At 39.8% G+C, this 26,528-nt stretch overlaps 1 protein-coding gene across 28 annotated transcripts in view; it reads left to right on the forward strand.

The window, feature by feature from the left end:
• FER (FER tyrosine kinase) overlaps window positions 1-26,528 on the forward strand; it is a 428,569-nt gene that overhangs the window by 267,222 nt on the left and 134,819 nt on the right. For all 28 annotated transcript variants that reach the window (XR_011381953.2, XR_016220600.1, XR_016220599.1 and 25 more), the window contains 3 exons: window positions 5,733-5,789; window positions 12,904-13,019; window positions 23,394-23,488. Coding sequence is in view for 23 of the 28 variants with exons in the window: in XM_070056512.2 (XP_069912613.1) it covers window positions 5,733-5,789; window positions 12,904-13,019; window positions 23,394-23,488 (268 nt within the window). In the remaining 5 variants the exon portion in view is untranslated. The remainder of the gene's footprint in view (window positions 1-5,732; window positions 5,790-12,903; window positions 13,020-23,393; window positions 23,489-26,528) is intronic.

Genomic DNA, 26,528 nt, shown 5'->3' on the forward strand with positions numbered 1-26,528 from the left:
AAACACTCATGAGAGGAAAAGTTTGTTATGTTTATTCAGGTATTTAACTTTTTTGTTGTTCTCCAATCAGTCCTGGTATTCCTAATACCCCTCTGATATCATTTCTGTTCTGGCCAAAACACTTCTTTGACATTTATCTGGCAAGTAATTTCTTATGACTTAATTCCAATTCATTCTTTTTTTTAAAGATTTTTTTTTATTTGAGAGAGTGAATTACAGATAGAAAGAGGGAGAGACAGGGAGAGGGTCTTCCGACTGCTGGTTCTCTCCCCAAGTGACTGCAGCAACTGGAGCTGAGCCAATCTGAACCCAGGAGCCAAAAGCTTCTTCTGGGTCTCCCACATGGGTTCAGGGGCCCAAGCACTTGTGCCATCCTCCACAGCTTTCCCAGCTGGATTGGAAGAGGAGCACTGGAACACAAGCCCGTGCCCATGTGGGATGCCAGAGCTACAGGCGGAGGCTTAGCCTACTAAGCCACAGCGCCGGCTTAAAAGGGTACGATTTTGAATATAGAAAATTCATTTTTATTTTTTTCCTGCTTTTTTTTTTTTTGAGACAGGCAGAGTGGACTGTGAGAGAGAGAGAAAGACAGAGAAAGGTCTTCCTTTGCCGTTGGTTCACCCTCCAATGGCCACCGCGGCCGGAGTGCTGTGGCCGGCACCCCGCACTGATCCGATGGCAGGAGCCAGGTACTTCTCCTGGTCTCCTATGGGGTGCAGGGCCCAAGCACTTGGGCCATCCTCCACTGCACTCCCGGGTCACAGCAGAGAGCTGGCCTGGAAGAGGAGCAACTGGGAAAGAATCTGGCACCCCGACTGGGACTAGAACCCGGTGTGCCGGCACCACAAGGCGGAGGATTGGCCTACTGAGCCGCGGTGCCGGCCAGAAAATTCATTTTTAAAGGATACTGTTTTGGATATAGAAATCTGAACTGACAATTCCATTCTTTACACACTCCCAAAATATTTTATTTCTACTTGCTTTCATGGTTGCTAGTCATGTAGCTACAACAGTCGTTTCCCTGTAAATGATGGGTCATTCCCTCTAGCTGCTTTTAAAACTTTTCATTGTTTTAGTTTTAACTTTGTGATTACATTGTGTGTAGACATTGATTTCTATGGCTTTTCTCTTTTTTGGAATTGGTTGAGTTTCTTCAATCAGTAGTTATGAATTATGGGGGTTTTAGACAGTATTTCTTTAAACATTTTTCCTTGTACGGTGCTCATTCTACTTTCCTTCCATAACTTTGATGATAAGTGTTAGATTCTCAATATTATTCCCATAGGTCCTTGAAATTTGTTTATTTTTTCCACTTTTTTTTCCTCTGTGTATCTTAGATTGGATAATTTCTGGTAATCTATAGATGTGTTGATCTGTTATCCCCGGACACTGAAGTTTGAAATTCATGTACTCCTAATATGTCACAAATTATTCTTTTGATTTTCAACTGTTAAAAAAAATGTGAAAACCCTTCTTGACCATTATAAGCAGTAAGCTCATTTAGACCATAGATTTAATTCACCAGTTCCTAATTCAGTCAAGTCTGATGGAGAGCGGTAGAAAGTAGGCTTAGTTTCCTTCATTTCCAGGTTACCTTTTCTACCACAGTTTAGTATCTTTGAAGATCTTAATTAAAGACTAAGGCATTTTATCAGAACCTCATCTCCTTGGCAAGCCTTGAAAACTATTGGTTTTATCTTTTTGCTTTAGCAGAACTGGTTGGTGGTTTCACAATTCATGTTAAGGGTGATGATGGCCTATAAATCCTTGATTAGTTTTCTTTGTTCTCCTAAATTTAGCCTTTCATTTCTTCACTATTTCAGTACTTTTCCCTAGTGTCTTCAAGCATACAAATGTTTGGTGTTTTATTTACTTGGTTGTACTTTTATTTTTACATCTTTCCTTTTTTTCCAACAGTATATACAGTGGAAAGGTTTGTGTGAACCACTTGGTTTAGCACTGACTAAAGTGGAAGAGCTCTCTAAAAAACAGTTATATAGCTTTAAAGTAACACTCCTGCTTGCCAGACTACATTCTTTGAAGACCAACATTTGACAATATCTGTGGACAGGAGGGTAGAATTAAGCCTAAAAGTGCTATTGAAGGGGGGAGTATTGCTATTTTATTTTTCCTTTAAAAAATTAACAGTATGGGTATATAATTTGTGTACAGTGAAATTTCACAGTTTTTCCATGTATAATTCAATGAGCTGTCAAGAGGTGGAACAGTTTCATAACCCCTAGAAGTTCCCTCTATCTTTCATGCAGTCCGTCCTCCATAGTAACCTTTGGTTTCTAGCATTATCAATCAGTTGGCCTTATCTAGACTGTTAAGTCAAGGATTCTGTATTTATGTGTGCACAGTCTGTCCTTAAGAGTACACCAAAGTGTTCTGCAAATGCTCTAGTGTTAATATATATATAAACATATATATATAAAAACATATATAAATACATATATAAACATATAGATGTGTATAATATATATAAACATATATATATAAAAACATATATAAATACATATATAAACATATAGATGTGTATATATGCATATATAAAAACACAGATGTGGCCGGCGCCACGGCTCACTTGGCTAATCCTCTGCCTGCGGCGCCGGCACCCCGGGTTCTTGTCCCAGTTAGGGCAGCGGATTCTGTCCCGGTTGCTCGTCTGCTGTGGCCAGGGAAGGCAGTGGAGGATGGCCCAAGTGCTTGGGCCCTGCACCTGCATGGGAGACCAGGAGGAAGCACCTGACTCCTGGCTTAGGATCGATGCAGCACGCTGACCATAGCGGCCATTTGGGGAGTGAACCAATGGAAAGGAAGACCTTTCTGTCTCTTTCCCTCTCTCTCACTGTCTAACTCTGACTGTCCAAAAAAGAAAAAAAAAAAAACCACAGATGCATATGTGTGTGGGTGTATAATCTATTTGTGATCTGTGGTAAGTTTCTCTTTTGCTGAGTAGTCTTTGGTTGTCTGAATATATCAAATTAGTTTATGAGTTTTCCATTTGATGGACACTGGAGTTGTTCTTAGTTTTTGGCTTTTATAAATAGAATTGCTTCATACAGTTGCAGGTTTTTTTTTTGTTTTGTTTTGTTTTGTTTTGTTTTGTTTTGCTAATATAGTTGCTTCATTGTTGTTGGGAGCCTGGAGAGTCCAGGTTCTTGTTTCTGACACAAGAAAGAACTAAAAACCAAAATATAGATAGAAAAAGTTTAGCAAGGGAGTAAGATTTATTAGCAAAGTGAAAAGCACATACTTGGATGGAGTGTGGTCATGCTCCAGGATGAGGTACAGTTCGTGAGTTTCAAGGTCATCCCTCTATGCGATCTGGAGGCAAAGGTACTTTGGGAGAGTTTTCCAGGAAAGGTTGGGAATTTCCAGGAATTTGGTCACTGCTCATTTTCTGACCTTTTTAGAAAGTCCTAGAAGCTTCGTGTCATCAGCTGCATGATGGGAGTCCAGTGTAAAGCACGGAAATTTTATTATAACATAAATAATAGGTTCTAGGTCATCACAGGTAATAGTGAGCAGCTGTATTGGATGTTTTCTTCCAGCACTCCTTGTGACCTGTAGCTTTGCTGCAACAGTGATTTCCTATTGGGGTTCATGGAAGGAGTTTTAGAGGCAACTCTTGTTGGGAGGGTGCTGCGACAAATTTCTTTTTCTGATACGGAAGAGTCTTTTTGTAGACTTGTTTTCATTTCTCTTGTGTTAACACAAAGGAAAGTAATTTACGGCCGGTGCCGCAGCTCACTAGGCTAATCCTCTGCCTGCGGCACTGGCACCCCAGGTTCTAGTCCCGGTCGGGGCACCGGATTCTGTCCCAGTTGCCCCTCTTCCAGGCCAGCTCTCTGCTGTGACCCGGGAGTGCAGTGGAGGATGGCCCAAGTGCTTGGGCCCTGTACCTGCATGGGAGACCAGGAGAAGCACCTGGCTCCTGCCTTCGGATCAGCGTGGTGCGCCGGCCGCAGCGCTCCGGCCGCGGTGGCCATTGGAGGGTGAACCAACGACAAAGGAAGACCTTTCTTTCTCTCACTGTCCACTCTGCCTGTCAAAAAAAAAAAAAAAAAAGTAATTTACGAGTTGTAGGATGTGTTGAACTTTGTAAGAAACTTCCAAACTGTTTTCCAATATGCCTATACCATTTTCATCTTCACTAGCAGCATATAAAGACTTCAGTTGCTCCACTCTATTAGTGATCATTTCAGTTTTAGAATTCTGGTAGGTGTGAAGTGCTGTGTCATTCTGGCTTGTATTTGTTAGGTCACTGATGACCAGGAAGAGTAAGCATCTTTTGATGGGCTTTTGACTGTTTATCTATTTCCTTTGTTATGCTTTTTATACAATTTCTTAATATGGGGTTGTTTGTTTTGTTGTTGAAGTAGGAGTTCTCTTTATATTCTTTATACACATCTGTTATCAGATGTATGTTTTGCAGAAATGTTCTCTCAGATTGTAACTTGCTTTCTCATTTTTAAATGATGATTTTGAGATCTAATGTTCATTTTCTTCTTTTACTTAGTCCCTTTTGTGCCTAAGAAACTTTTGCTTATCATGAAGATATTTTTCTGGGTTTGTTCTAGAACCTTTACAGCTTTAACTTTACACTCAGAAATATTATGAATGTAAACATCTGCATTTTAGAAATAAGTGTTGCCCCTTCCCTCACCTGTTTATCAGAGATGGTGGGTTTCAGCAGGCAAATACTTTAAGTGACTGGCCAAGGTATTATTAAACGATGGGTACACAGTGGACCTTTACTTGAGGATGCGTGACTAATTGTTTAATTCATATTACAACTTGTAATTACATTTCAGTCTGTGTCACTTTAACATTAACAAATAAAAGCCTAAAAGAAAGAAAACAAAAATGAAGTGTTTCACTCTAGGATCCTCCCTTTGTCCTTTCTCCTTTCCTTTTCTGTACCCCTCTCCTTTTTTCTGATCTTCTTCCTTTCTTTCTTTCCTTCCCCATCCTCTTTCCTTACTTCATTTACTTCACTTCCTCCCTTCCTAAAAAGCAAATGTATTTGTCTTCCTAGCATTATACTGTTGTGTCATTTAATAGCAGATATTTTCTTTTTCACATGCTGAAGTATTTCCTAAATAATAATAAGTACTTGAGATCAGCGTATGGATGCTCTTTCGCAATGGCAGGCTTGCATCCCTGGTCTGTGCATCCTAGTGATACCATAGTTGACGTGTGTTGCTTTATTATGCTACAGGAAATTACCTGGGAAAGATATGGAACTACACAGATGTCATAGCCATCTCTAATTCTTGGACATTTTATATGTGGAAAAATTAGCTCTTAGTAATATGGTTTAGGTGGAAAAGTATCCTGTAAGATCAAATTAGAATGGGAAATTTTGTCTTACAGAGCGAAACTCCCTCACGAACTTATGACAGAACTTTTTTTTGAAATGACAAAAATAGCATAGCCTGATCTTTGTGGTAGGTGTGAAGTACATGCTGTGTTCTTGTTAGAATTAGCCTCTTGTTGAGGGCTGAGATTTCTGATGGAAATATGCTGTAACATAGATCTTTAATATCTTATTGTGTAATAGCATTACTTAAGTGTATTTTACAGCATCTCGAGCTTATAACTTCCAGTGTGCTGTTGATTAAATGGTCTGAATGAAATATCCCTTTAGGTCTATTTCCTGCTGTCTCAGATGCCTCGTACAGGAAGTGCACTTTTGAACTAAATGAGGATTTTTTTTTCTGCAGGATAAGAAATGGATTCTCAATCATGAAGATGTCACATTGGGAGAATTACTGGGAAAGGTATGCAATCCACTGAGCTCAGTAATCAAAGCCCTTTCTATTTGTGCTTTTGGCAGATTTTTTCCTTCAAAGATTTTCTTATATTCTAACACACAGCAAGATACATTATACATTAACCTAGCATAACACAATACCACACCTGTTGTTAATACTGTATAGTGTTTACTGAAATAGATATGTGAAAATCTTTTGAAAAGTTTAAGAATAATTCTTGACTTTTAAAAATAATATACGTGTGTTTTCCCCTGGAAGGACTAATGGCCAAAAGGATTTTATTACAGCCTAGCAAAGCCAATACTATTGTGCTGAGATTTGAAAAGAAACTGTCGAGGTAATAAAAGTTTAAATAAGTTTCTAGTAGTCTTGTTTTATTTTTGGTTATATGTTGGTTCAGAAAAAAAGGAATAGTGCTCCTTGAGATCAAGATTTCATATAGAATTACTGTTTATAATAATATTTTTTTGACAGGCAGAGTGGACAGTGAGAGAGAGAGACAGAGAGAAAGGTCTTCCTTTTCTGTTGGTTCACCCTGCAATGGCCGCTGCGGCTGGTGCACTGCAACTGGCGCACTGCGCTGATCCAAAGCCAGGAGCCAGGTGCTTCTCCTGGTCTCCCATGGGGTGCAGGGCCCAAGCACCTGGGCCATCCTCCACTGCGCTCCCTGACCACAGCAGAGAGCTGGCCTGGAAGAGGGGCAACCGGGACAGAATCCAGCGCCCCAACCGGGACTAGAACCTGGTGTGCCGGTGCTGCAGGCGGAGGATTAGCCTAGTGAGCCGCGGCGCCAGCCTGTTTATAACAATATTGGACACATTATTTCAATCTAAAAATAATGTGGACATGACACATGTTTCAGTCTACTTATTTTTATTTGAAAGATTGGCACAAAATGAGAGAGAATGAGAGTGAGAGAGGGCATACACATTTATAGAAAACCCAAAAACTGGTTGGAGAAATCACTACAGAACCCCCAATATTAGGTCTGCTCAGTTAACACACAGCAGCCAATTGCTAACACCAGGAAAATGGAAAAAAGGAGGAGTTTATGCAGTATGTATATGTGTATGCAGAACAAGAAGTCAGATGGCTAAAGCTCAACTTCCGGAGGTCCCCCAGGAATTAAAGGCAGTGAATCTTATAGTTTAAAGTCGGGGATGAGCAGTGCAATGTTAGTTCATGTGTGGCCTCTGGGTGGTCCACAGCATGTGTCTGACCTTCCTTGGTAGCTTCCTGGTCAGAGTCAATGTGTTTCTTTTGGAATGCTAAAGGTAGACTCCAGTCTGTCTGTGTGTCAGGGTAGATTGGGTATTACTTTGTTTGATCAGGGCCCTTGAGTTCCTGCTCTCAGAATAGAGGCTAGGATGGAGATGTTAACTATAGGAACAGTCCCAGTATTTTTGATTCAGAATATTGGCCATGGCTTTTCCTTTGTGTCACTCCCTTAATTTAATGAGGTACTCTACAGAGGAACTTCAAGATAAAGAACAGCTAGAGAACCTGGTAAAGGCAAGGGACTCAGCTTGAGAGAGAGAGAAATATTTTCTATCTGCTGTTTGCTTCCAAAATGCTTATAATAGCCAATGCTGAGTTAGGCCAAAGTCAGGAGCCAGGAACTCTATCCTGGTCTCCCATGTGAATGACAGGGTATGAATTGCCTCTTGGTAGAAGTAGAGGCAGTACTCAAATCCCATGTGGCAGCTTGACCTGCTGTGTCAATGCCTACAGCATGTTTTAATATAAATATTCGGTTGGCCCGCGCCGTGGCTCACTTGGCTAATCCTCCACCTGCGGCGCTGCCACCCCAGGTTCTAGTCCCAGTCGGGGTGCTGGTTTGTCCCAATTGCTCCTCTTCCAGTCCAGCTCTCTGCTGTGGCCCAGGAAGGCAGTGGAGGATGGGCCAAGCACTTGGGCCCTGTACCTGCATAGAAGATCAGGAGGAAGCACCTGGCTCCTGGCTTCAGATCAGCACAGTGTACTGGCTGTAGTGGCCATTTGGGGGGTGAACCAACTGAAGGAAGATCTTTCTCTCTGTCTCTCTCTCTCACTGTCTAACTCTGCCTGGCAAAAAAAAAAATATATATATATATATATATAAAATAAAAAATAAAAAATATATAAATATTCAGTTTGAAACTAGCTTGTTTGTTGGTGGTCAGAGAGGGCAACTATGTTTAACAAAAGTCTCTTTTCTTCTAATCTAGTTGAAAATTCAGAACTATATGCCATATTTAAGTATATATGTTTAACAGTAGTGACAGACATTTGATAATCAAATGGACTATTCATAAATTTTTTTAATTGTTTTATCTATGGTTGAGTTCCAGTGACTAAACATTAATTTGTCAATAATTTAATTAGGGATATTTCCCTTTGAAAGTTTGAATTGAGGTTAGCTTCATGCTGTGATGTGCAAAATGCTATAAAATCCAGATATTTAGAGAAAGCTGTCATACTTAATTTCAGAGTGACAAGTACTAGACCTAACACTCAGCATGTTACCAAACCTGCAATCAGGTACTCCTTGCAAGAGAAGTCAGTGACTTCAAAGAAGTATTTGGGGAAATGAATAGGAGAAAGTTTAGTTAGGATGCTAGCAACTGGGAGGTGACAGGCCAGTGCTGTAACATCCAACATCTCCAAAGGGGAATGTGGATCAGTAGCTAATGACTACAGTCATGCATGAGATATGCAGAGGAAGAGATATCACAGATATTCCATTACTACCCAGACCTTGTGACCTGGGCATTCCGTTCCTTCTCTTGTGACCAGGATACCAATGCAAACAAAATCATCAAGCAAAGAGGGGGTGGAGGGTGCTGGGTCAAATTTGACATATTGTTAACCTGTGTTATAAGTATTCTAGGTAAAAAATAAGTGCATAGTCATTAACTTTTTATTCAAATACATTTTATTCAAATACATTAACTTTAATTCAAATACATTTTATTCAAATGTAAACTTGATGTATTATCTACTGTTGCCTGTTTTTTTTTATTTCTGATATATGTTGAGAAAGTAAATTCCTTCTGAACTAATCTGCGTTGCAAGATTCTTATCACTTATTATTTTAATCCAAGTAGAAGGATCAAATTGCAGTTGGAAAGCAGATTTTTTTATTAGCTGGTAATACTCATTAAGTAGACTCTAAAGAACCTCAAGCTAAAAGCATTAGTTGCTCTGTTTATCTACTCTCAGATGCTTTCCTCATTCTTAAGGAAATATTTCTTCTTTCCATTGCTCTAGGTCAATAAACCAGTAGTAGTGATTGGGACAAATTATTTTGCATAAAACATAATTAATTAATAAGTTATGAAACTAAACCTCTTGGAGAAATAAAGAGAATATGTTTGAGGAGGATAGAATTTTTGGTACTAGGGAAAAACTGTTTTCAGTTAAAGAAAAAGATTAATTATTTTTAGGTTTAGTTTACTCTGGAAAGTATGACTCATTGAAAGGAATTTAGCTCCTCAGTAAGGCTGTTTGGAAGAACAATCATTTAAATAAGTATTTTACTCATCCAATGTTTGGCAAATGCCTACTATGTGTTAGGTACTCTTTTAGGAACTTAGAACATATCACTAAACAAGTAAACAAAAATCCTTTGCCTTATACAGCTTATATCTCACCCCCCAGGGGAAGACAAACAACAGTCAACATTACAAATAGTATAATTTTATCATGTTAGAGGGTGTGAAGTCCTATGAAAAGTGTACAGAGGTTGTGAGTGCTATTAGTTGACATTGCAATTTTTAATAATAAATTAAGTTAAATAAGCTTTATCAAAATGGTTATTTTGAATAAAGACTTGGAGATGAGAGATTTAGCCATGTGAACATCTGAGAAAGAGAGTTCTAAGGAGAAGGAATAGCCACTTCTGATCCAGCTCCCTGCTAATGGCCTGGGAAAGGCAGTAAAAGATGGCCCAAGTTCTTGGGCTCTTGCTACCCACATCAGAGACCTGGAAGAAGCTCCTTGCTCCTGGATTCAGCCTGGCCCATCCCTGGCTGTTGCAGCCATCTTGAGAGTGAACCAGTGGATGGAAGATCCACATACCCCACCCCCAACTCTGGCTTTCAAGTAATTAAATATCTTTTAAAAAAATTGAGGAAGGGCTGGCACTGTGGCGCAGTAGGTTAATCCTCTGCCTGCAGGCCAGCATCCCATATGGGTGCCAGGTCTAATCCCGGCTGCTCCTCTTCCAATCCAGCTCTCTGCTGTGGCCTGGGAAAGCAGTAGAAGATGGCCCAAGTCCTTGGGCCCCTGCACCCATATGCGAGACCCCAAAGAAACTCCTGGCTCCTGGCTTCGGATCGGTGTAGCTCTGGCTGTTGCAGTCATTTGGGGAGCGAATCAGTGGATGGAAGACCTTTCTCTCTGTCTCTACCTCTTACTGCCTGTAACCTCTACCTCTCAAATAAAAAATCTTTAAAAAAATTTGGGGAGAAAGAGATGAGAATTGCTTGCACAACTTCCTTGAGTTAAGAAGGAATGAGGTTTAGATCACAATGAAGGATTGACTTTAATAGAAAGAAACACCATAGCTCACTTTTATCACAGCAGGGAAGATTGGTAGGTGGATAAATGTAGGACTGAGTCTCCAAAATCTCTCTAGATTGCTTCAGCTTTTTTCAATGAAGTTAGCAGCAAGTTTGTCGGGTGGGAGACTTAAAAGTTTGTGAGGGTGGGAGACTTAAAAACAGAGTAGAAGAGAACAAGTCATTAGAAGAATGGGAATTTGAATGGTTTAGTGAAATTTAAAGGTTATATTCATGAATTAAATTTAAATAAGTCAACATGGTTATGATTTTTCTGCAGCTATATTTAGCTTTACTGATGTAGAGTAAGCAGGGTTTGGGATTTCATCTGGATTGTGGATTTGCCAAGGGAGTTCTACAAATTGAGAGAGGAGCAAAGAAATTGAGAGTATATGGTAGGGCAGTTGTAACTATTGATCATAGATTTTAAAGCAGACATGGAAGAACAGAATATTGAGGCCATGATGTACAGTAGAAATGATAGGATCTAGAGATTGGAGGTTCCTATAGGGTCAAAGAATTTTTGAAGTCCATACAAGAGAAAGTAAGAAAGTTATCGGGAATTTCACAAAGTTTGTAGAAAATAGAATTTAAAATTGAGTTTTTTGGTGTAAAATTTTTTTGAAATCTGTGCATATGTAGAGGTCTTCAAAAAGCTCTTGAAAATGTGTATTTATAGCTTTTGTCTGTATTCCCACTAAAATAGGGTGTGAGGATTGTTTTTGACCTCTTTGGATGGGGAAGGGATGAGCTGACATAACATACTCTTTTTTTCAGTTTGGAGATTCCCCCTTGACCACCATTGATAGAATTGAAGTCCTTTGGGTAGTGATTGTTGAATGGATGTTTAAAATTTTCAAATGCCCAGTATGCACCAAGTCCTTTTATATAAAGCAGAAACCACTGAAAATATACAAATGGGTGATAGGTATTCAGGAATGAGAGGCATCATTTTGGGAATATCAAGAAAGTCATTATGAAGGAGAGGACCTAGGAAGTGGGCTTAAAGATTAGGTAGCATTTTCTCTTATTGGAGGGGAGAGGTTCCATAAAAGAGTGCATAGAAAAGGAATGGCACATATTTTGGGATTATTGAGTTTAGAACACAGTTAGGGACTATATAATGTGGAGTTGGACAGAGGCCATGAAAGTAATGTAGCAGAATCAAAGTTTACTGTAGGCAGGATTAACCTGAAAGTGCTGTTAGGTGGACTGGAGGGAAGTGACTGAGGAGGAAATGAATTTAGGTGAGAAATTTGAGATCCCAGATCAGTGCAGCATTTTGAGATGCAAGAAGGGAGACAAAAAGTATTGGGGAGGTAGGATCTGAATGTTCATAGGGAGGTTGATGGTCCTAGTAACTGAAAAATTAATCATCCAGGAAGACTCTATTGATGAGTGAAATAATTAGTTTTAGACAAACCGAAATCAGGGCAGTGGAGTCATTCAAGTAAGTAGTCATGTATATTAATACTATGCTCTCTTCGTCCTATCTGTGACACAATAACTAACCTGACTATTATGGGGTAAATAACAGATGTGAAGTTCAGCTTTCCTTTTTTCTAATTTATGTTAACTGTTTACCATGTTGAGAATTCAAAATAGATTTATTTGCATGAAATTATTTATTATATATTTAAGAGTTGAGTATTAGATTGAATAGTGAAAAATGAAAGATTTCTGCTATTAGAGCTATTTTAAAATATTTAATAATAATTTTAAATTGTTTATTAATAACCAATTACCAGTTCATAGCTACATTAATACAAGACCTCTAAAACTCAATAAGAGACCCAGTTACTTCTTGCTCAATTATAATAGAAGTTTACTACAATGTATTGTTTGTATATTGTGTCTACAACGATGTAAAAAGTACACCTGCATCCATAGATTGATGGGAATTCTCAAATATGGCTGCTGTGCTAGTGTGTCAGCCTTTTTGATCCTCTGTAATGTTTTGCCTCATATTTATAAGAGAAAAATGATTTTAAAGTTCTTTTCCTTCTTAAATAAATATACTGTGAGTAAAGCATTTTTTATGAAAATAGATCCCCATCATTGAGCAAGGTTAGGAGTTCATGTTTAATAAAAATCTGTTCATTATGAGAGACGTTGATGTTGGGTAAGTACCTCATCCTGCCCGGTGCTTCAGACACTGACAGCCTAGGTGTAGCAGAGGCTGCTGAAAGCCCCTCTATGCCCTGACTCTGCCACCCTTCTCCTTCTCTCACTCTTCTCCAACTGATTTGTAATTGTCTGGATCAGTATGAGCAGATACCCCTCAGGATCTTTATTTTTAAACCCTAGTGGATAATTTTTAATCTAATAAAACATAGAGTTTAAGGGATATAGGGAAGCAGGTGGAATGAAACGTATAGCAACAGTTTGGGTTTTCTTGTTATCTTATTTTCCCTTTCAATTTTAACCCCATTTCTTTTCTTTTCCAGTTCTCCTGTAGGCTTAAGAGCCCCCACTTGGTTGGTGTGTTGGGCAGTATGTTTAAGGTCGATGGGTTCGTAAGAATATGACCAAAAATTCATTACTGCCATACACCTCAAAGAGTGCCTTTGTACTTTCAGGGAAATTTCGGTGAAGTCTATAAGGGCACCCTGAAGGATAAAACTGCTGTTGCTGTCAAAACATGTAAAGAAGACCTTCCTCAGGAACTGAAAATAAAATTTTTACAAGAAGCAAAGTGAGTACTGTAAAGTAATACAATATGTATTTATAATTCATTATCATGTATTTATTATTCATTATGATATATTTATAATTCATCACAATGCAAGTGTGAAGAAAACTTGTGATTTGCTGAAGTAGAAGTAAGCACTTTCAGAACCCTCATTAGTAAGCCCTTTTACAACATGGAAACAAAAGTTTCTGCTGTTAAGGTAGACTGCAGTCAGTTAGACAATCAAAGAACCAACAGTCCTAAACAGTAGTTAGTGTTCATTAATAAATATTACAATGTTTTTATCACGTGTATTTAAAACTATATTTATATGGGATTGGCCTTGAGGCTTAGCAGGTAAAGCCACCGCCTTCAACGCCAGCATCACAGATGGGCACCAGTTCATGTCCTGCCTGCTCCACTTCCAGTCCAGCTCCCTGCTAATGGCCTGACAAAAGTAGTGAAAGGTGACCCAGGTGTTTGGGTCCCTGCTACCCTCATGAGAGACCTGGAAGAAGCTTCTGGCTCCTGGCTTTGGCCTGGTTCAGAGTTGGCCATTGCAGCCATCTGGGGAATGAAGCAGTGGATGAAGATCTCTCTCCCTCCCCATCTCTGTAACTCTGACTTTCAAATAAATGAATAAATCTTTAAAACAAAAAACAAAACAAAAAAAAGAAACCTGTGAGGGCTGGCACTATAGCATAGCAGGTAAAAAGCCATCGCCTGGCATCCCATATGAGCACCAGTTCAAGTCTCGGCTGTTCTACTTTCAAACCAGCTCCCTGCTAATGGGCCTGGGAAAACAGCAGAAAGTGGCCTAAGTCCTTGGGCCCCTGTATCCACATGGGAGATCCAGAAGAAACTCCAGGCTCCTGGCTTTGGGTTGACTCAGCTCCAGCTATTGCGGCCATTTGGAGAGTGACCAGCAAATGGAAGACCTCTCTCTCTGCCTCTGCCTTTCTGTAACTCTGCTTTTCAAATAAATAAATATAATCTTTAAAAAAACCCTATATGTATATATACAGTGTTATTTTCTTTATAATAAGATATTATTGTATATATATAACAATTTTGCAAGGTTACTTCAAAACATTTAAGGAAAATAGATTTAAAAATAAATTTATTTTGGTGCAAAAGTTTTTGAAATCCATGCATATGAATATACATTTAGATATAGGATTACACCTCTCCTACCCTCCTTGGATATTATCACTTTGGTTCGCTTTTCCCAACTGTTAGCTTCTATTATGAGAATGTCAGATTTCTTCTTCAGCATAGAGTCTGGCATTTGCTCCAACATTTGCATATTCTTCCTTTTCTAATTGATCTTCTGAGATGATTTTCTTCTCTTTTTGCTATTATTAGCTAAAGTTTAATGTTCCACCTTGCTGTCCCTACATTGCAGATAGTTAAAACCATATTGTTAGCGGTAAAATTGAGTATATACAAAAAACAAAAGACAAAGGGAATGGTACCTTGGACAGTATAAGCTGATGGACATGTGTGGAAGGTGGATGGATTGATGGGTGCATTGATGGATGGATGTGAGAGGAGGAACATACGTGGATCCGTAGATTTCATGTTATCAAGAGAAAGCACTAATGGAGAACAGAGAAGATGGCAACAAGAGAATTAGTCACATGCCACAGAGCATCTTAATGTACATTTCTCCATTCATCATCTAAAAACGTATATTGATGGCAGTGGATTCATGTAGTCAGGTACATTGATTGAATGGGTTTTTTTAAAGATTTATTTTTATTTTTATTTATTTGCAAGGCAGATTTACAGAGAGAGAGGGAGAGAGAGATACAGAGGTCTTCCATCTGCTGGTTCACTCCCTAAGTGACTGCAACACCCGCAGCTGAGCCAATATGAAGCCAGGAGCCAGGATATTCTTCTGGGTCTCCCACATGGGTACAGGGACCTAAGCACTTGGGCTGTCTCCACTGCTTTCCACAGGCACATTAGCAGGGAGCTGAATTAGAAGTGGACTGGCACACATGGGATGCCAGAACTGCAGGCAGTGGCTTAACTCGCTACACCACAATGCCAGCCCCTTTTAAATTTTATCTATAAAAGAAAGTTGTAAGTCTTCAGAATAAATTCTCATGATAAGTAAAAGCCATGCTATCAAAACTGAAATTATAGTTGCATTATTTTATTCATAGGTGGTTTAGGTAAAAGGCTGTTTCTAACATGATTTTCAAAAATACTTAAATTTCTTGGTTACTATGTGATTGCTTAATTGTAAAGAGTTTAATTTTCTTTTTAGACATTTAATGTTATTTAAGTTCATACAGGCTGTGTTGTGCCATTTCACTGTAAAGCACTTTCAGACTTTCAGGCTAAGAAATGACATTTTAGATTAAAGTCAAACATTTTTAAAACTTTCTTTTTAAATACTAGTAAAAGTTATAAGCTCACTCACAGACTACTTCCCTTAGCTCTAGAATTCTTCCTAGTCTATCTTCTCATTTATAAATCACTTTATTTTTCTAAAATGTTGTCCTTAGATCTATCCTTAGTTTAGCTGTACATGTATAAAACATATAAATTTTCTCTTAAGTTGTTTTTGTGTTGTCTTAGTAAAGAATACTGCCATGTTTAAATGTGAGTGGATTTATAACCTTATCAATAGGACAATAAGGTATAACATTTAGTAAATAATCCAGGGAGACAGACCTCCGCAGCAGTCTGGCCTAATGTTAGCTCATCTTTGGGATCCTATAAATGAGTCTATTGTTGCTCCTCCGCACGCGGAGGAGCTGCACTGGACCGGACGCTTGTTGTTCCCTTTTTTTACAAGTCTTTTCTATAGTAAAGTAAGAATGAGCAAACAGCGAACTCCCAAAGCAAGAATGAGCAGAGAGAAATAAGAACGAAGCAACGAACTTCCCCGCGAACTCTCCAACGCACTCTCCAACCACCCCACCCCACCGTGTCCTCTCTTGTCTCTCTTCTCCTTTATAGTCCTCTCCACCAATCCGTGCTCCGCTTGTCCACCTGTCGAGCTTGCGGTTCTCTTCTACTGAGAAGATGAATCGGCTCCTGTGGCTTCTAGTAGCCAAGATGAATCAGCTGTGTAAAAGCTGGTTACTCCTTATCAGCGCCATATTATGGGAGGCGGGCTTCGCCTTCCTCAGGAGACGGATTCTGCCTCCCACAGATCCCCCTTCTTTTTATTTTTTAAGGCGTGGATACGTGCCTGTCCGGTGCGTCCCGCGGTGCACACTTTGCTCACCCGCCATCAAGGATACAGGAAGCATGTCCTGTCCTCTGTTTTAGGCTGCCCGAGTTGTCCGCAGGTGCTTACCCGTCTTTTGACTATCGATTCAACATGCTCATCACCTGTTTGATGACAACCTCTGACTGCCATTGTCGTTGAAGCAGCTTCAACATTACACATTCGCAGCCTGTATAAAGTTCGGTGTCATCTTCATGCTATTGACTGTCTTGTTTATCATGGTACTTCAGGGTTCGTTGAAAATGTCCCATATTCCAAGGATCCCAGGGATTGGTTATTCATTGTTTCCTTCCTCAAATGGATTTTTTTCTTCTAGCTCCTCCGCTGGTAGGTTCACCAAGCGAATTCTCTCGGGGGTCCATATTGGTTGTGCTGCACCCTGCGGAAAAAAAACAAACGGCGCCTCGTACCCTTCTGAGTAAAGGGAACGGGCCTTTCCATTGGTTATCCTGTAAATCCTTCCACATTACCCACTGTATTGATTCCTTATCAGCTGATTGAGCATGCATTTCTGCAGGTGTTTTGCCATTCTTCTTGTTCAAAAAATTAATTGTATAAAGAGCTAAGGCCAAAGCATCCTTATTGGATGCGGCCATTTCCCCTATTCCCCCTTTTTGTTTAATTTAAATTTTTTAAATGTAAGTGAGTGCGTTCTACCACAGCTTGCCCCTGTGGATTATATGGAATACCGGTAATATGGGAGATTTCAAATTCTTTAAAAAATGCAGCAAAACGAGCTGATGTATATGCTGGGCCGTTATCCATTTTGATCACATGAGGAACTCCCCAGGCTGCAAAAGCCTGCAAGCAGTGTTGGATTACTTGTTGTACTCCTTTATTCATAGCTGTGGCCATAACTACACCTGAATATTTATCTACAGTGACATGAACACAGCTTTGTCGCCCAAAAGAAGGAATATGTGTAACGTCCATCTGCCAGATATGTCCTCGTTTAAGGCCACGGGGATTGGCTCCTGCAGGAATCTTTGGAACTATGGCAACAATGCACTTTTCGCAGGACCTAATAATACCTTCTGCTTGCTTGCGGGGAATATTAAATTTAAAACTTAAAGTGTGGGTGTTAACATGCCATTTAGAGTGATATTCTTTAGCTTGTTCCAAAGCGGTGCATGCAAGCAAGAATCTTGAATGATGATCGGCCATCATGTTACCTTGAGTAAGTGGGCTGGGTAAATTGGAATGTGCTCTTATGTGGCCTATGTAAATAGCATGCTCTCTGATTTAATAACCCCTGAATTTCACTTAAGAATAGACTGAGGCCGGCGCCGTGGCTCAATAGGCTAATCCTCCACCTTGCGGCGCCGGCACACCGGGTTCTAGACCCGGTGGGGGCGCCGGATTCTGTCCCGGTCGCCCCTCTTCCAGGCCAGCTCTCTGCTATGGCCAGGGAGTGCAGTGGAGGATGGCCCAGGTGCTTGGGCCCTGCACCCCATGGGAGACCAGGAAAAGCACCTGGCTCCTGGCTCCTGCCAGGATCAGCGCGGTGCGCCGGCTGCAGCGGCGGCCATTGGAGGGTGAACCAACGGCAAAAAGGAAGACCTTTCTCTCTCTGTCTCTCTCTCACTGTCCACTCTGCCTGTCAAAAAAAAAAAAAAAAAAAAAAAAAAAAAAAAAAAAGAATAGACTGAGGAGGATTTAAGAATAAGGCACGGTGTAGCGAGCATCTGAACTGCATTCACCACATATGCGCTATCAGACAAAATATTCATGGGTGCGCTCTCTCTGCGTAATACTGTCGCGATAATGGCTAATTCTGCATGTTGTGGAGAAGGGGATGCTGTTAAAACAAAATATCATTGATTGTCAAGTATAGCTGCTCCTGTTCCACCTTTAGCTCCATCCGTAAATACGGTAACTGCCCCTTGAATTGGATCCCTTCGCACCTTCTGCACCCGTTTTATTGAAACCTGTGTGCAGAAGTTAACAAATGGATGGCCAATCTCTTTGTAAAATGAGAACTATGTATGCCCACTGCCAGCATTCCCTTGTAAAGGTTTCTACTGCCTCTTGAGCAAAGGGAACTACACATCGCTTTGGAGTCTTCTCTGCAATTTCTGTCGCCTTTTTTATTGCTGTTAATATCAAATCAACCACCGCAATGCCTTGGGTGTATAGTACACGCAGTGCATGTGAATGTGGGTATACGAACAGCAAGGGTCCTCCTTGCCAAATGACTGCGAAGGGATACAGCTGTTCCGTAAAAATTAATATTTCTAGGGCTTGTTGTAAATCACATCTTTCCATCTGCATTGCTTTAATTTGTTTTTCGATTTTCTGTAACGTCAAGCGGGCTTCTTTTGTCAATCTACGAGGGGAATCAAGCTGGGCATCTCCCTCTAAAATATTAAATAGTGGCATCATATCTTTGGTGGTTAATTTACAATAGGGCCTCAACCAATTTAAATTGCCACATAATTTTTGGAAATCATTAAGGGTCTGCAACCCATCTATTGCAATTTCAAATTCTAATGGAGTCACCTTTTCAGAAGTTACTTTAAGCCCTAAGTACTGTACTACTTCCCCTTTTGGTATCTTCTCTGGCGCTACTTGTAACCCAACTTTTTCCAAATATAATAGCAGCAGCTTATATGCTTCCATAAGGTGACTTTCACTTTTAGCCATTATTAACAGGTCATCCATGTAATGTAAAATTTGTACTCTGGGCACTGTTGTCGAACCGGCTCCACTGCCTGATCAACATATAGCTGGCATATGGCAGGACTGTTAGTCATTCCTTGGGGAAGCACTTTCCATTCATATCTTTTGTCGGGACCTTGATGATTAATGGAAGGTACGGTGAAAGCAAATCTCTGAGTGTCTTGTTCATGTAAAGGTATGCTAAAAAAGCAGTCCTTCAGATCGAGTACTATTAATGGCCAATGCTTTGGGATCATAGTAGGAACCGGAAGTCTGGGTTATAATGCCCTCATGGGTTGCATCTGCTGATTAACAGCCCGTAAATCATGCAACAACCGGTATTTCCGATTTTTTTCTTTATCACGAATATTGGCATATTCCATGGGGAGGTTGATGGTTGCAAATGGCCTGCCTCTAATTGTTGTAACACTATATCATTTACCGCAGCCAGCTTTGTATCCACTTTGACTTGTTGTCCAGCCATGACAATGGCAGCGGCTGCATCTCAGTGGCCCCCACGAAAAACCCATGTCCTGTCTTTTAAAGTCGTCTTTGGGCTGGGCTAGGTCCCTTCTGCCTTCTCCTCTGGAGCCTAATCCTCTCTCCTGATACCCCTTTTTATACATAATACGCCGTCCTGGGGAACTCTCTAACTGGTCCTCATTGGTTAATGTCAGTCCCATTTGTTCCAAAATGTCTCTTTCCCCATAATGTGATGGGGAGTGCACTAACATAAGGTTGCACATTTCCCTTGTTCCCTTCTTGATCCTCCCAACAAAGCACCTGAGCACTCCTTGATGGTGTCATGGCCGTACCTAGGCCTACTAAAGTATTATCTCCTGGCTGAAGGGGCCATGACTTCGGCTAATCATTTTCCGAAATTATACTTATATCTGTGCCCGTATCTAGCAGGCCTGAATTGACTTTCCTCTAATGGTTAAAGGTCCACAGGGGTCGATCTGCTAAAGACATGGATAAGGCTGCAAATTTCTCCCCTTGGGGTCCACGAACATCCTGTGCTCCAGTCATAATCAGCATCTGAGCCACTGGTTCTTCTGGCTTAATTTGTACAATGCCCTTTGTGGATTGTAGCAACACCTTTAACTTATCAAAGGGTAATTGGACAACCCCGGTAATGACCATTAGACCTCTTAAAGCATTTGTTGCCTTTCCTATAATTATTCCAAGTCCCTTCTGCCCGGCCAAAATTGTTTCTGCTATCACCTCTATGGCTTGTGCTCCCATTTGAGGTGTTAGTACCGAATACCCGGTGGCTCGTAACTCTGAGCAGTAAATACTTGGTTTCTGTATTGTTGGGACCGTGGCACCCACCAATTGTTTTGGCCCCGGGGTGCAGGGGCACACATTCGTTTTTTGATTGTTGTCCATATACACCTGGTCTTTTTATGGGGCCCAGCTCATTTGGCACCCTCAGGGGATTGCCTGCCCTATGCATTTTAGAGTAACATTCACTGACCCAATGGTTCCCTCTTCTACAGCGTGGGCAAAGGCCTGGTCTTCTCGAGTTCTCCATGCCCTGCTGGTCTTGGGCTAGAAATTTCACCCTACATTCCATCATTAAATGTCCTTCTCTACCACATTTAAAACATTTTCATCCCTTCATATCTCGTCTAAATTGTCGGGTCATTGCTACTGCAGCATGTGATCCAGAAGGCACATCATCCATGACATCCCTACAGATTTTCAAAAAGGTAGGGATGTCCTTATGCTGCCATGGTCTAAGAGCTTCACGACATGTTTTATTTGCCTGTTCATAGCCAATCTTCTGACTAAGGGCATAGCTTCCTCCACAGTTTCAAAAATATTTCCTGCTGCTTCCATTAATCTGTTCACGAAGTCAGTGTAAGGTTCGGTAGAGCCCTGCACTATCTTAGTCAAGCTGTGTCTTATCTCACCTTTTCTGGGTACCACCTTCCAGGCTCTTCTTGCTATCTTACTTGTAAAAGGACAGCTGTTGGTAGTCGGGCCTGATCACTGGGATTGGCAAATTGCCCTTCTCCATTTAACATTTCCTCATCCCATGTTTGATTCCCTGCTCTATAGTTCTGCTTTGAATATTCCCGAGCAAATTCTCTATAAGCAGCTAACCATAAGAGGAAGTCACCCCCGCCTAACACCACCTTTACTAAGTTCCTCCAATCCTCAGGTATCAGGCCTTGCTGTCCTATGTTATCAAGGATTGCCTGTGTGAAACTTGCATGGGGACCATACAGTTGTACTGATTGTTTCAATTCTTTAAGTAATTTGTGATCAAGAGGCGTCCAACCCCTATTTCCTTGCTGATCTTGAATTACAGGGAACACCTGGCCTGGTTCCTGGTATTGCTCCCAAGCAGGTTTTTTATAAACAGCTCCCCTTTGCTTGCTTTTGGTTCTTGGCCTTTCTATCTCTTCCTGCATTCCTACTCCCTCCATCGCTCCTTCTTCCTCCTCCCACTCTTCTTCAATCTGGTAAAAAAAAAAAAGGGCTTTTCTTTACAGGAGGAAACTTTGGCAGTACTAATGGGCGATACCGGGGTGGCGATTCATCCTTTATGGTTGAATTTGCCAGCCTTGTAGGGCCAGGATATATTCTTGGCATCTCTCTCGAGGGTGAGGTTCCCTCTTCAGCTTCCTCCCCCCCCCCCCCCCCCCCCGTAAGCTTCCTGGCTTTCTAAGTCCTTCTTTGATTTTTTTCTCACTTGTTCGTTACAATAGCTGCTCGCCTGGCTGCCCTGCCATAGTTCTTTCTGCAACTCACTCCCCTCATTAAGCAATAATTCGATCCCTTCCATGGGGTCCTGAAGCATTTGATCAATGAGTTGCCACAGCCTTAGCACTTCTATCGATTCCCCAGCTGCGTGCAATTGCCATCCCACCTGTCTCCACTGCTGTAGAAACCAGGGGGACGTCTCTAGGACTGCTCTTAAGAATGCGCGAAATTTCCCCCTCCTCGTTTCCCTCGCTTAGAAGAAAAGCTGCGAGGAGGTGGGGAGCAGGGAGAGAGAGAGAGGAACCACATTCAGCCCATAACGGATGATCTTTAGGGAGAAATAGAGGATGGTGCCCAGTATGAGGAAGAAGACGTAGCCAGTGGGCAAGGAGTAGCCAAAGAACTCCACTGTCTGTACCGTCCGTGACATGTTGGAGCGGCGGGTGTAGTGGAAGACCGAGTCTCCCGGGCGTCCCCAGTAAATGCCTCTTTCCTAGCTTCTATTTTTCTTCCCTCGTGGTTTTTTGCCTGGGTTCTCGCTAGCTTCTCCCCGGCACTTTCCATCCAGCTTTTTTCCTAGGCTCTCCTTATTCTCTCTCCAGTATTTTCCAGCTTCTTCCCCCCATCTGGATCCGAGTCAGGGCACCATTTGCTGGTCCTCCGCACGTGGAGGAGCCGCACCGGACCGGACGCTTCTTGTTCCCTTTTTTTACAAGTCTTTTCTATAGTAAAGTAAGAATGAGCAAACAGCCAACTCCCAAAGCAAGAATGAGTAGAAATAAGAATGAAGCAGCGAACTCTCCAACGCACTCTCCAACCAACCCACCCCACCGTGCCCTCTCTCTTCTCCTTTATAGTCCTCTCCACCAATCCCTGCTCCGCTTGTCCACGTGTCGAGCATGCCCTTCTCTTCTACTGAGAGGATGAATCGGCTCTTGTGGCTTCTAGTAGTCAAGATGAATCAGCTGTGTAAAAGCTGGTTACTCCTTATCAGCGCCATATTATGGGAGGCGGGCTTCGCCTTCCTCAGGAGACGGATTCTGCCTCCCACAGTCTATTCTACTTTTATAATCTTCTCATGAAGTTCTGCTTTATCCAAACTATATATGCTTTGCTTCAGCTTAAGTCTATGTTGAAATCCTGTTATGTAATTATTTTTTAGCTTTTTGCAAGGCTTGTGTATTTTTTCTACTTTAAAATTGATCATAACCATCAAGAAACTATTGGGAAATCTAATGGAATGATTACCAGTAGCATTTAGCAGTATGAGGTGATTTCTCGTTACGTGTTTTAAAATCGAGTATGCACATAAAAAACAAAATACTACTCTAGCAGCTCACAGTTTTTGGCCCACTAATAGTTTCCAGTCATATTTTTGTAGTGGTGGATAAAACTAGATAATTTGAAAGGGAATTCTACATGTTTTGAACAGACTAAGCTCTTATTTAGCATAGTTCTTAAAGTTTCAGAGTAGATCTCTCTGTCTCTCTCTCTCACTGTCTAACTCTGCCTGTCTAAAAAAAAAAGAAAGTTTCAGAGTAGATGATCTTTAAGTGAATATTTCAGTGACTTAAATGAGAATCAATTCATTTTCACTATGTCATATTACGAATATTTATCAATACTTGTTTGAATTTATCTCATTTATCATAATTTGGGTTACACTGAAATTTCATGAATTTATTTTAATTCAACTGCATTCTAGCCATATATGCCATTCATGATCATACATTAATTTATTATTCAGATCATAACTATTCTTGAAATTTTCTCTCATCTAGAATTCTCAAGCAATATGATCATCCCAATATTGTCAAGCTTATAGGAGTCTGCACACAAAGACAGCCTGTCTACATCATTATGGAACTGGTTCCAGGTAATGTGATTTGAGAGGCTTGCTTGATGACATTTTAATATTCTGTTTTATTACTTTTATATGTTCAATCTTTTTGATTTCTCCTTGTAAAGTTTCCAAGGATCTTGTTTAACATTTTCCTGATAACAAAAAGCTTGTATATACACTCAATATTTTTATAGGCTATAATACTTTGCTGTTTTCTGGAAAATGTCAGCCAATATTTTTTTGAGAGATTTATTATTAGAATGTAGCCGCACATGGAATTCAATTATGTTTATGTGCAAGAATCTGTTTAAAAAAAAAAGTCTACTTAATTTGACTTTAGAACAGTGATAGTACTGAGTTCATTGTGTATCATTTTTCATCGTATATCTTTTTCGATGGTTATGTGAAGGTACTTCAAGAAAGTTGTGGAAAAATGAAGTTAGAAGGTAAGTATATTTTATTACAAAGATTTTTAAATCCATGCATAATTCTTCAATAATATACTTTCCATGAACTTTTTGAAAGGAGACATTATGAAAATGTGTAGTTTGACAAAAACTATGCATAAATTTCAAAGTTTTTTGCATGAGGATAAATTTATATTTAATTCCATTTTAAATAAGTTTGTAAAAGGACCCTCATTTAGTAATGTTATGGTGCTTTGAGTTGCTTGTGATCTATGAACTTCATATGTGAACAAACACAAAGACAATCTGTCCAGGAATTTGTCCAGATACTTCTTTCTGAACTGTTACAACATGTTTTTAACTTTGTTGTTGTTGTTGCTGTTGTCTACCTTCCTGTTGCAGAAAATGCAATCAGAAGTGAAATTTGACTTGATAAGTTTTACAAATATATTTAATAGCTGATGGTGATTTGCTTTACCTCTAACAATTGATTGTTTTAAAAGAAGAAATGTAAAGAAATGTGAAATATTTTTACTTCAATTAAAATATATTAGATATTTGGAAATTTATATTCATTAAATAAAAGTTAAAAAAAAAGAAGTGAACCAAAAAAATATATATATATATTAGATAAGCCTAACATAGATTTCCCATTACGTAATATCTGCATAATTCTTCCACTATATAGGATTATTGATCATGTTTTATCATACCATTTTGCTTGTTATTGGAATACTCTTAATATTACCATAAACTGCACGATATCTAGATCATATCTTCATCCTTTTGAAGGTAGGATCGTATATGTTAGGTAAATTGTGTGTTTGAGAGGTTGGCACCATTTATGATCATTATCATAAAGTAGATTTCAGTATAGTAAATAAAAGATAAAAGGGGTTCAGTCCAAAAATTTAAAACCAACTATATCTTTATAATTGCAATTGAACTAGAATGTATAAATATTATAAATACATATTAACTTTTACATAAGTGCAAATGAAGTCGTTGGTTAATAAGGAATACCACTGAGAAACTGAGATTTGGGGAGTGGGGCAGATTTGATAAGGAAAAATGATTTTCATCTTACTGTGGGTCGCTCCCATGGGAGACCAGGATAAGCACCTGGCTCCTGGCTCCTGCCATTGGATCAGCGCGGTGCGCCGGCCGCAGCACGCCGGCCGCGGCGGCCATTGGAGGGTGAACCAACGGCAAAGGAAGACCTTTCTCTCTGTCTCTCTCTCTCACTGTCCACTCTGCCTGTCAAAAAAATAAAAATAAAAAAAAAAAAGAAATTGCAAAGTCTAAGTCAAATAAAGCAAAAGAGATAGCTTAGTATGAGAACCAGACACATGTCTATCAAGACAGTAACTCCTAACCTCTGTTGATAGTTTTCAAGTAAATTGGAATAATAAACATTATTTAAAATTCAAACAGCTATAAAAGGAGAAAATTTAAAAATGAAAACCGTCCATCCAACAGTCTAATTATATGCCAAAGCTGATTTCTATTTACAGGCTTTTTTTTTCCAGTAAGTTGTTTAATGTAGGCAACTTGGTTTTATGTAAATCTTTTAAATTTAGTTAGGAGAATAGTAAAACATCATTTCAGATCTTGCTTTTTTCTCTTATTGTGTAATTTATGAGGGTTTCATTTTTTTCATAGCCATCTTTATACTTTATACCTTTTCTTTCTAGTGGCTACAGAGTATTCTATTTTGTGGATTTACATAGTTTACCCAACCAATTCTTTATTTCAGGATACGTTAGTTGTTTCCAATTTTATTATTTGTTTATTTAACAAGCAATGCTGAAAGAATCACTTTGGAGTCAATGTATAAATCATTTAGAATTAGAGAAAATTGAGCAGTAAGAATTTTGGAACCAAGCTTAAATATAATTTGATTTATGGTAAATATATCAGTTTTCTATTGCAACATCATACATGATCACCATAAGTTGGCTTTCAGTAACTCTTGTTTATTGCATCACAGTTGTGTAGGTCGTAAGTTAAGGTAGGAGGAAAAAAAAAAGAAGTTAAGGTAGGTTTCACTTGATTCTCTGCTCACAGTCTCACAAAGACAAATTCGTAATATCCATCTAGAACTCATTCCTGGATGCTCTGGGGAGGAATCCACTACCAGGCTAATTTACTTCTTATCAAAATCCCTTTCTTGCAGCTATAAATCTGAGATTCCCATTTCTTCACTTGCTGTCAGCTGTGGGTGTCTCTCAGCTCCTTCAACCTTGTTGCCGACATTCCTTTTCACCTGGTCTCTCCCATCTTCAAATATTTCATGCGTGTTGAATTTCTTGACTTCTCTTATCTTATCAGTTGTAAGAGAACTCTGTGCTCTTAAAAGAGCCTATATGATGACATTAGGCTGGCCTGTTTTAAGGACAATTGTACAACGTGACAATGCATAGTTGTGAGCTTTTTATCCTCCGTTACGTTAAGCCCATTGTTTGAGTTTGCATTTTCACCCATGTATGATTTTTGTAGCATCATGCTTCAGTCGTTTGGAAAATGTCAGGTCACCAGGTTATGCAGATAATGATAAATAGTGACAAAATTCATTGTACATTATCAAAAGATCACATTCATTAATGTCATAACTTATCTCATCAGAAAAGTAATAGGGAAAAAAAAAACTAGTCAAGTTCATGGTG

Source organism: Oryctolagus cuniculus, chromosome 14, assembly GCF_051225735.1.
Source record: "Oryctolagus cuniculus isolate XC-2025 breed Fujian yellow rabbit chromosome 14, ASM5122573v1, whole genome shotgun sequence".
Classification (NCBI taxonomy): Eukaryota; Metazoa; Chordata; class Mammalia; order Lagomorpha; family Leporidae; genus Oryctolagus; species Oryctolagus cuniculus.